Source organism: Schistocerca americana, chromosome 7 (genome assembly GCF_021461395.2).
Source record: "Schistocerca americana isolate TAMUIC-IGC-003095 chromosome 7, iqSchAmer2.1, whole genome shotgun sequence".
Classification (NCBI taxonomy): Eukaryota; Metazoa; Arthropoda; class Insecta; order Orthoptera; family Acrididae; genus Schistocerca; species Schistocerca americana.
In genome coordinates, this window is record NC_060125.1 from 547,325,118 (window position 1) to 547,337,207 (window position 12,090).

At 36.8% G+C, this 12,090-nt stretch overlaps 1 protein-coding gene across 1 annotated transcript in view; it reads left to right on the forward strand.

The window, feature by feature from the left end:
- The first annotated feature begins 900 nt into the window (after positions 1-900).
- Positions 901-12,090, forward strand: part of LOC124622509 (histone-lysine N-methyltransferase ash1) — a 329,323-nt gene continuing 318,133 nt past the window's right edge. Inside the window, exons 1-3 of the mRNA XM_047148230.1 lie at positions 901-1,528; positions 7,589-7,741; positions 8,805-8,936. Coding sequence (XP_047004186.1) covers positions 1,403-1,528; positions 7,589-7,741; positions 8,805-8,936 — 411 coding nt within the window. The 5' untranslated portion in view covers positions 901-1,402. The remainder of the gene's footprint in view (positions 1,529-7,588; positions 7,742-8,804; positions 8,937-12,090) is intronic.

The window sequence follows — 12,090 nt, forward strand, 5'->3', positions numbered from 1 at the left end:
GCTAATTAGCATCTCAAATTTGATCCACATGTAAAACACAACGCTCATCACACGTCTTACCTCAGGAGATTCAGTGCTCGGCCAAGCATGTTTACGACACGATTAGAACAACCTTTCTTGGCTTCCTCGCCTACTGTACTGAGTACTCTTAAAGTAAGCAGTTTACACCGGTGTTTTGTTCCAACATAGGAAGACGCTACGAAGACATTTGAAAGTTCCGATAACAAATCAGTCATACCAAGCCAATACCAAGCAAATGATACCAGCGATATTTGCCGATTACCATGGCCTCATTTAACAAATTTTGCACGAGACCGTGTAATTACTAACAATATTATTTTCGATTTACTATCATTTTTTCGGGCAGTTGAATCAGAAGAATATATTTTCCCTTCATCTCAACCTTTCAGTGAATATAAATATTTGTCAATTGCATAAGAACTGACAAGCTTGATAAAGACCATACCATTTGACCCGTTATTTTCGTGATTAAATTGCTCACTGCACCACAAGTAATTGCTAGAGGTTTTGCAGTCAACTATCGCCAATTCGGCATTTCATACATCCCGTATTGTACATGATATAGTCACATGTGAGGCAGGTATGTTTTTACCGTACAATAGCCCGCAAAGCACTGCAAGTCATATGAAAATGTCAGAAATATAATATAATATAACCTCAAAGGTGCCTGAAACCCAGTATTTCATCAGCATCGCCTTATTATTTGTTTGAGACGTTAATGAATACTGAAGACGTATTTTACCGTTTTATGTTACGCGGTTGTTCTTGCGCGTTTTAACAAAGATCTAATGTATTGTATTTCGTGCTTTTATAGTTACCGATTGCAAACGAATGAGTTTCTTTCGGTACTGTCGTAGTGCGCAACGCATTAACGGTTTTTGTCGTGTCGACGGGCGATATTTCCATCAAATGCTTCATGACAGGTGCAGAAACAATCGTCGATTTCAGCGCACCAATTATCCGTATCGGTGGACAGAAGACAGTTGGCCAAACTTTCCCGCTAGTTGCTAATGAAATGTTGTTGCGAGGGTGCAAGCGGTGTTCGGTATATGAAATATACCACATCTTCCCACAAGCTAACGAGTATAGTCTGTGTTTTGTCTGTGCTATTGAGAGAAACTGCATTTCTGCTCGTGTGTCGACTTGGTGATATAACCCGTTCATTCCCCTCTCCGTGCATTCAATCGTTCATCGCCATTTTGTTTAGCTTTGTGTATTTACGATGTGAATCGTCTGGAAATGAGATAAACATTACAACAGAAAGTATCGTGAAGGTTCCGAAAGTGAAGTGATGAAGTTTATGTGTTTATTGTGCTCGTGAACACTGAGTTTGTGTTGAAGTGTGTTGTGTAAAAGCTCAATTAATCAATTCAGTTATCGGATGAAAGCAATAACCGGAAGTTTACGGACATCAGTCGTAGTTCATGGTGTAAATAAGAAGCATTCGAAATACATTTGGATTGATCGCCGAATCGTATTATGCCCGAACGTTGAAGGAGATCTTGAGGTAATGACGCTTTGGCCTTTTTAAACCATAGACCTTTAAAACTTGAAACACATACACAAATTATTCTTCTCGATATTGGTTTTCATGTTAGTGCGGTTTATCATTATATGACACCTTTCTCAGATGTAATTCGATTGTGTTTACGTTTATATACGTAAATTGTCGTAACGCCGTTATAGTCCTTTTCGATAACTGTATTGCTATGCACGCTCCATCATGTGTTTCAGTGAAGCTTTTTGTACGTTCATGGCGTACCATTTTTGTTACCAGGATTTTACGGGAATGTTTCTAATTAATGAAAAATTACTAAATTTCTTTAACTGTGTTCATACTGCCTCAACAAACTGCCGCTTGGTAGGTACCGTGACAGTGACCAACGTCAAGTTAGGCCTATATTAGCATATACCACACCGAAAACAATTTCCTGTTGTGGTTATGAAATAATATTTTGACAAAGAAATCCTTATAGCATTCAGTTTTAAAAAATTTTACATTTTTTTACGTGCTGAATGATTTAAGTAATAACTGTTAATAATTCTGTATAATTGGCCAGTATTAAAAACCTTCCGGTGATATCTCAGTACATCGAAAGTGTTCCATGCCGTTATTGGAACTTCCATATAATAATAATACATCGTATGAAATTTACTTCTCAGGGAATTCATTTTTAAAGATATTTTATCTGTCACATCAGGTGTTGATGGTGTAAGTTCCATTAAATAGTTGTATATACTCAGTAACTGGTGTAATATTTGTAGCTTTACAAGATTACTGCAGGCGGCATTAATTTTCATATGACAAACTTGAACAATAAATCTTACTCTGTAAGACAGAGTAATTGGTGGCGCACTTGAAACAATAAGTTTTGAGGTGTTCCCAAAGATAAATACAAATTTAACTTCTATTCCATTCTTTTCCGCTGGAACCATATTTGTACTCACCTGGTCCCACTGCATCATATGTCATATTCAGTAATGACATTGTTGTGTTGTGAAACCAAACAAACACACTGGCGTCTTTGGTCCTGCAACGTAATAGCATCCAGGTGTATTCAGTCTGAAGTGAGAGTTCATTGCTGTAGTTAAGTTTCTGCAAACACTGGAATTGGGACCATACTTGACAGTGGTAAATGATTGTCATAGAAATAATGCGTTAATGAAGCTCTGCCTTCTTGCAAGGAGAGAAGCACAACTGTGGTGAAACACATTTTGGGGATAGACAGAACGAAAATTGTGTTCTTGCGAGGAGATGGACACTCTTTATTTCAGTATTATTTTCTGCAAGCAACAAGAACAAAGCTTGAAATTCCATTTTGATTTCCATGGCAGATTCAAATGGAAAACAAATAATTACTTTAGAGCCTATAGAAATTCGCAAGGAAGTGCTTCCTGAGATGTTATTCACCAACACAAGTTGCAGATTACATATTATACAGGTCTTTGTTTTAAGATAAAATTGTCAGTGTAAGCCTCTGGTTATGTATTAGTGTGGAAATATGAAGATTTAGTATGTGACAGACTTTGTTTATGGCAGAAATGTCAAGTAACTCTGTGGTATGGATTTTAAATTAACCACTTCCAGCATGAGAATTGATGACTAATCCAGCCATTTGCTGGACTGAAAACTGGTTCTTTTTGCCAATTGAAATCCAGTCAAAGCAGATAACGTTTACAGTAGCTATATCGTAACTGAAATAGCCTTTTTAACTGATGAAATACAGTGCAGAGATGATAATATTGATATGGAGGTCTATCTGTAGGTTCCCCATTTGGGAAAGACCTGCAACCTTGCTCTATCCTCACGTAATCCTATCCTACTTTGTTTCTGTTTTATACATTTGCATATTTTTTCATTGTATCGAATACATCTGGTACCGTTGTACTGAATTTCATTCGTCTGAATAAATAACTAGTAATAATAATATACACATTGTATATTTCAGCTAGGTTGGCTTAATTTTCAGTTCCACAGTCGAGTATAAGATAACTGATAAGCTTAGAACTTTCTTGTCTAGGGGCTTCAGGTCAAAAATGTTCATTGTATTGGCACAGTCTTATCACTGAGACTTGCAGCTGGCTACCACTTTACAACGTAGACCAGTATATTTCTGCTGTCGTGCAAGCGGGGTCTTGTGTATTGTGTAGTTTTAAGAATATTAAAAAGGCCATGAAACAGTTAATCTTCGGTGCATTAGTTGCAACAATTGGAACACTTCAGTTGCCATGATCAAGTGTAGTGTGAAATGAAAGTTATCTGTTCTGCTGTAAGCTCAGTATTTCTAAATGAAAAGTAAGGTTTTGCAAAATTGTTAAACTGTTTGATTACATGTCCACTGAAGGAAAGTATCTTGACAAGAATGTGTAGATATGTTTTAAAAACAGATAGGCCTATATTATACTTTGAAACCATTTTTTTATAGAAGCTTTTTCCCATTCATTCATATGGCCATGTTTGCTGCCAGCCTATGTTCCAGTGTAGTTACAATCACAATTATGCCTTCAAATCCAGTTTGTTCCATGATCCATTTGTTTTTCGAATGGACAATGTGTACGATACCCCATGTATTAATTATCTCTCTGTAGTGATCTGTGATAGCCCAACATGAAATCAAACATCTGTATGTAACGACATACATAACTCTTTGCAAATAACACATTATGTAGCATTTATTGTGAGCACCAATGTCATTTTGTGTATCATCTACGAGCCTCATACATAAAAGTACATGGTAAATAAAGTAGATTAGGCTTATTTGACGTTTTCCATTTTGACATTAAATCTTTATTGGTCGTGTGTGTGTGTGTGTGTGTGTGTGTGTGTGTGTGAGAGAGAGAGAGAGAGAGAGTTGTTTTTGCAATTTTCTTCATCATAGAAACTAAAATTAATGGTAGCACCTGGATTATTCTTTAATATTGCATGATTTGCTCTTTTTTTAACTCAGTTGCGCAATATGGAATAGTTTATTTCACTGTGTGGAAGACTGTTGAATTCATTCATTTTTGTGTTCCACAGATCACACTATGAAGGAGAACCTTTCGGGTGTATGTTACAGGTTGAAATAGACTTCAACACAGAAAAACAGCTGCTATAAATGCTATGACTGTTGTTAAAATGCTATTAGATATTTATGCTTAGGCTGCATACACTAAATTTAGCAACACAGCCACTATTTTTTAAAAAGCTACTGTTCCTGTTCATACTCGATATCTGCTGTTTCATCTATTACTGTACTCATTATAAAGACAAATGGCCAAATCACTACACTGATATATGTCCCTCACTGATATATGAAAGTAGAATTATCTAATGTAAAATGTCATTTGTTTTACCTGCTACAGTCACAACAGTATTTGTGACATTAGGCCTAAGTGTTAATGTGGCGAAATGTATTTCAACCACTGAAAAATATTTGTGTAATACGCACACACACATTTTGAATGTTTGGCACATATTTACCATCCTCCATTAGTCAAATGAGTTCCAATTTTGTATTTAATTATTTTTCCATTCACCATTCAACATAATCAAGTGTAGGACATGCCATATAAATTGCTGGAGGTGTTTAAACTCGTGTACAGATATATTCAGAATTGTTTATGTATTATACTGCAATATACTCCCTTGTGAATACAATTACTTATTTCATGTTCAAGAAGAATTGCACATATTTCAGACAGGTTACAGGTGACTTAAAACTTTACTTTTGCATTCATTTGTCTTGTGTTGCAAATCATTGGAATACATACATTTCTCATACTTTATGGGAGAAACTATTAAATACGGAACAATAAAAAAGAAGCTGCCTCCACCACATACTTTGCAATGAGTTGCTGTGTACAGATGGGGGTTGATGAGAAATGCTTGTGGCTTATGTATATGAAACAGCTTCTCTGTTTGGATCAATAAATATATAAATACAAGGTTTCTCAGGAGGGATGGTCAGTATTCTAGGATATGACAGGAATGATGAGGCAAGGAAGTCTAGTAATACATAAAGAGCTATGAGCCCTTGTTCATCTTCGCCACTGTGAAATATGTCTTATCATACTAAACAAGTGCTCTTAAGGTATGCATTCCGCAGCCCATGTTGATGAGTCCTTTTTTTGTTGTTTTGGCCATACTACCCTCTCCAAAAATATATAAAGCAAAGAGCTTGCAGTAGATGATGTTTATTTCACAGCATAAGAAGTGAATAAGTGTTCATAGCTCTTAAGGTACAGCCCTTAAGGTTACACCTTTTAAAGCCGAAGTTAACTAGACTTCTTTGCTTCAATTAAGCATTCCTGTCATATCCCTGGGACACTGTATCATCCATGTTTTAATTAACAATTATCCAATATTGTAATATTTTGGCATTCCTCATTATGTACATTTCTTTAGTTTTGTTGGGCCTGGTGAGCAACACAAGCTGTCAATAAGTACTTTGAAGTGTAGTGTAACATGTTTTATAGATGGCAGTTGAACATTTTGCTTTTGTGTTTCAGTTGTAGATTTCAGTCATGTATTTTGCTTACAAAATGCATTTTAGTTCTTGTGGGTGATAGTAGAAACTGCATTGTCTGATAAATAAATGTAGGTCTAGTAGAGATGAGAAATGTAAAATTGTGATACAGCCCCACTGTACTACCTATTCACTTCAACCATCTCCACTGTTTTTTTCTGATGGTGACAGTCCATACTGTAGCATAGTTAGAAGTTTAGGTTATGTTGGAAGTGGACAGTTGGTTGAGAAATTGTGAAGCCCGTGAATGAGTCACGATTTTATGTTTCTTAGTCAAATTTATGTTGTCAGTAAAAATGTTCATTTCCCGCTGTGATGTAGCTGTAAATCATAAACACCCAAAACCTATAGTTGAAGTCAAGAATGATGGCGATCAGCTTAGGCTTGTTCTTACGGGCACCTACGTCACGCGTTCTCCGACAACCACTGAGCAATAGTAGTGTTCTGAGCACTCTGCTGTGAATATTGTACGCAATGCAAGTATTATTTGTGATTGTAGTGAGCTATTTAGTAAATTTGTATTTTGTTCCATTTATTGCAAATTGTCATGATTGGTGTTTGTGGGGAGTGACAAATTCTACACAAGCAAGCGAGAGACCTAATTTGCAGGACACACTCTGTCATGAAATGCAAAGCACGTGCACATGCGTCCTCAACTGTTGCTTGGAACTGGCAACAGTGCAGTCCCGTCCTTGTCTTGACATGTGCGACCTGCCATTGTTCGTGGCTCAGATTATAGTCCTGTTGAGGTCCCTCTAGTTCATTGGTCTTTTTTTTCCATTCATTGGAAGTTTATTGTGGCATGTATTTCCTCAATGTTAATAACATGATCAGTATGTTGGCAGAGTATAGTATTGTTTACTAATCCCATCTTGTCAGTAAAATGAAACATTTGATAATTGACATTGAGGATCCGTAGGCTCCATTTACCTATAGCTGCACATAAATATCAAATTCTTGTGAATGTTTGGTATTCTAATAATATTTTAAAGACTTGTTACGTGTAGATCTTGTTGATAAATGTCAAGGTGATTGGAGAAATATGTAAGTAATCTACGAGCCTTAAGAACAGGAGAGGGCTGAAATGTTGGACTGCTATGTATACAGTTTCAGAATTAAAATTGAAGTTAGATTCATGAACTATAATTGTGTGTTTTCAGTATTGTATAATTGAACACTAAATTTCATGTCTACATATCTTACTGCTCAGTGTTCACTTTAAATTTTGTTTTTGGTGTGCTCATTTATAGTTGTGTTCACTGACTATGTTAGTATCCAATGGTCACATATGTCTTTTTCTCTTTTTGGTTTTAGCAATCATGAGAGTTTATCCTATAGGCAAAACAAATCAAATATTGGAAGCATGTAAGGGTGAGGTGATGCTGCAGCAGCAACATCTTATTATCCCAAGCAACACTGATGTAGTTCGAGAGCTCTGCAGTTCTGTACATGCTCTATCATGAAAGGTTTGGTCCACATGCCCATCACATGAGTAACTTTGTATCTTGATAAGAATTCCTAAACTGAAAGAAATTTTTTTTTTCTTTCTGTGATAACAGAACAGTAAAATCTGCATGGAACTGTACAGCATGCCCCAGCTAGACAAGGCATCTCCAGTGTATCAAGACACCCAGTTTGAAGGAGGAGGAACGGCAACTGCACCAGCAGGAGATAGTATTATCAACCAAACGTCAAGCAGTGATGTGAAAAAGGTTGGTCAGATGTGGCTCCTTACAAAAAAGTCTTGCTCATTCTGAACACTGTGCTTAAGTGCAGAAAAAGTAGAATAGTATGTAACAGTACAGAGTCATTTATATTTTTCGTTTAGACAGTCACAGAGTTATTATTAATCATGTCTACTTTCGGCGTTACGTTGGTCACATTGAAAGAAAAGTAGTGTATCATAAATCAACTTTTCTCTCTAGACAGAATGTTTCTTTTTTCCCCCTTCCTATTATAGATTTTAATGTAGTTTTTTAGTGGTTACAAATAGTTCAACGAAAGGCAAAAGTCATTTTAGTAGTCAGTTGTTAACACTCTCATGCCAAATGGAAACTAGTTTTTCTTTTTGTGAAAATTTGAGAATTGTGAAACTTTTGCGTAGAATGAACAGACTCAGCTGGGATAGCCTGCATTACAACAGAACCTTAATTGCATGTTTAGGTAACTAGCATCCCAATAATCATAGTCTTTGACAATCTCTCTCTCTCTCTCTCTCTCTCTCTCTCTCTCTCTCTCTCTCTCTCTCTCTCTCTTTCTCTTTCTTTCTTTCTTCATGTGTGAGTTTTCTTTTAAATAACTCCATATCTTATTTGTGGACTAGCATACATTTACCCCTTTCAATTTCGTAGGCTTTCATTTCTTTCTGTTTGTGCCCAATTCCTTTTTGCTGTCAACCTAGTGTGTGCCTTTCCACCAATATTTTTCGCTGCCCTGTGTAACATTCTTAGGAATCCGAATTGTATCCTCCAGTTCATGAATTCATGACTCAGTAAGTATTTTACCACTGAAGTTTCAATTTAATGAAAAATTATTCAGTGTGTTCTTTTTATTTACTGATTAAAGATTGACAATATTGATTGTATAACTGCCAGCAGTTGAATGTGTGATAGCATTTAAAAGTAAACTCTTTCGTAGACATAACTTTAAAATAGCTTGATGCATTTAATTTCAATGGAAATCTTTTCAAAAGCACTGAAATACTAATTTTCATATATGATGTAAAGAGTATCCATTCTTATATCCCAGTATATATGTAAGTTTCTTTAATTGTAGTATGCCAGTGTAGCGAGTGATACGTTACCACTGTTAACGAGTTCTGCATGGAGTGCAGTGATACACCGCCCTGCAGATGATGATTCAGAACCTGATGAACTTCCATCAACTGTGGATATGGATGCCATCAAGGTATGTATCTATACAGGTCAAATACAAATAACTGCATGGATGTAATGAGAAATTTATCTAAGAGGGGTGGGACCCTAAAATTGCCATTTTTTAGTATAAATGAGTTGGGCAGTTTTGAGATGTCACACAGGAAGAACTGAATTTTATATATGACACAAAAAACATACTAGTTCCAGAGAACTTATGATTAGCCATAATGTAAGGAGTTCTGTAATGAATAAAAGCTATACTTAAGATTCCAGTGGGGTGGGGTAGGAGAGGGGTGGCATGCCTCTTCTTGTCATCCCCCCCACTTGCAAAGACCCATGAATGTTTAATGTTGTTAAAAAAACTTTAGAGAAGTTTGAGGTCTCTGATATTTGATGTATCTAAATTTTTATGTTTCCGATTCCAATTATTTATCATGTTGTGACTGTCTATAACCTACTGCATACACAATTATGTATAATATATTTCAATGTACTGAACATATAATTGGAGTTTGTTATTGTTTTAATGAGTACATTGGCAATTTACAGTAGTTAACAAGCTTTTGGCATTTAAAATGTCTGTTGCTTTCTTCAAAGCATGAGGTGGTTTAGCTTGAAGTTAATAATTTATTTAACACCGATTTCTACCCATAGTAAAAAAGTTTTGGAGATGAACAAAGACATTTCTGTGAATGTATCCTTTTCTGTTTGTCATTTATCCAGTCTATTCCACTGTGAAAATATCTTTAAACCTACTTTTACACTTTTCAGATGACTGCATGTTGCGTGATTGTGTACAGATGTCACTTCTCTTTGTGTTCTTTCCATTGATGCTGTGTGGGGAGAAGCAGCAGCTGAACATTGGCATTGGCTCACATTTTAAGATACTGTCTTTTTCTACCTGCCTTCAAGAACTCCCACATCTCTGCAAATTAAAATTGCTCTTTGATGAAAAGTGCATGTCGGGTTGCTGGTCTCATTTTCCTCGGGCTGTCCCAGTGTTAAGTTTGTTTCTGAACAAGTTGCATATCTGATTTGGTATTCTGTGAGTTCCATCTATGTAATTGACTCATCAGTAACGCAGAATATTATTGAAAGCCAGCTGGGGGTTGGATTACATCCACCTGTCACCCTTGTGGACCTCTTGGCTAAAGGTAGCCTTTTGAAGTACATGCTTTAGTTAAAGTCTGTCTGATTCAAGTTTAATTTACGTTCTGAATTCTCCATTGACAATATGCATTTGTACTTTTACTAAACAGAACCTGCTTTGAAAACTAAAGTAACTCAGGATCTCTTCCAGTCACAGCAGTGCTGGAAGAGAGACTAGTCCTGATGCAAAGTCTGTTCAGAATTTGAACAGGAAGTCCTTAGTTCTGAGGCAGTATGTTAGTCCGGAGATTTCATTATTTTTTCAATTTCGGACATTTTCATTGTCAAAGAAGTAGACTGTGGGCTTCATATGTGCAAGAATTCTAAAAATGAAATTCAGCACCTCATCCTTTGCTACGAGAATTACTTGTTTTACCACTAGAATGTTCAATAAAACAACTTTAAATATGACTTACTCTTTTGCAATTCTGCTGACAGAATTTGGTTTACAAATTTGGGGAATGTTTCTCACATCCAATCTGTTTCTTTTCAGCTAACCTTCCGATTGTCTACCTAATTATTAAGTATGTAAAGTTAAGGAAAGGCAACCATAGCAAATATATGCGAAGAGCACAGAAACACACAACAGAAAACAGCATTCACACTAGCTTTTGAGCATGAGCCCTTTGCCTAGCAATAGTACACATATTAACACACAGACACCCAAGCACATTCTCGTGGCTGTAAAAAAGGCTAATTATTGATACTTTGATTATTGATTAGGCAGAGGGGGAAAGGGAGGGAGGAGGAGAGAAAAGTGAAGATACAGAGGAAGAAGGGAAAGAGGTTGGAGAGGAGGGGGTGGGGGGAGGAGAATGCTCACTTCTTTTTTTTGGGGGGGGGGGGGGGAGGAGTTTAGTGCATGATTTGGACAGAGGAGGAATGATGTGGATGGAAGAGAGTAGGGAAAAGGTAAGGTGAGGCAGTGGAAACAGGTTTACGGAGGTTTAGGCAAGGGGGATTGTGAGAGAGCAGGATGTGTTGAAGAGACAGTTCCTATCTGTGTAGTTCAGAGAAAGTTGTTCTAGAGGGAAGTTTCCAAATGACCCTCATAGTGAAGCAGCTGTGGAAGTCATTTGTGTTGCTGAGTGCACCATGTCCAGCAACTAGATGGTCAAGTTTGCAGTTTGCCACAAATTCGCAGTAGCCATTCATATGAGTAGACAGTTGGATAAATGTCATGCCCACATGGAAAGTTGTACACTAATTGCAACAAGCTTATATATAACATGTGTGCTTTTACGCACACGTGTGGCCATGTCCTTTGTGGGTAGGAAATGCATGTGACTAGACTGTGGTAGGGGTGTTAGGGCGGTGTATGGGGCAAGTATTGCGCATGGGCCGGCCACAAGGGAATGGTCAGTGGGGGTGCAGGATTGGGATTAGGATTGGAAGAGGGATTAAATATTTATTTTGTTTGTGTGTGTGTGTGTGTGTGTGTGTGTGTGTGTGTGTGTGTGTACTGAAACTGAAATGTATTGGCACCCTTCTTCAGTGGACCAAATGGAGTACCACTGAAGACACAACCTTGAGAACAATGTGGGAAAATTACTACATTATGTAATAGTAACACGCCCATGCCAGAACTGATAATAATTCACATATTTTTTAAACAAAAAAGTCATGATTCCTTGGATATTTCGAATAATGTAAACCATTTATGTTCTGATAACTATGTGGTTGCTGATCTCAGCATCCACACAAATGCTGATTAGTTGTTGAAATGTGAGATACAGTTATCTTATGCCTACCTCAGGCAGTTGCCTAACAAGCAGTTAAAGGTTTTTTTAATAAGCAACAGTGCAACTAAATGCATTGAAGTATCCCTACAGTTTGTTGTAAATACTTCACTCTCACAATCTACAGATTATAAATTATTTTACTCTTGTTACTATTACATAAAGCAGGAATTTTCCCACAGTGTTCTCAAGGTTTTGTCTTCAGTGGGACTCCATTTGGTCCACTAAGAAGGGTGCCAATACATTTCATTTTCAGCATTTGTTGAGATGACTAGGTTTAAAAGAGTTTTAGAGGGT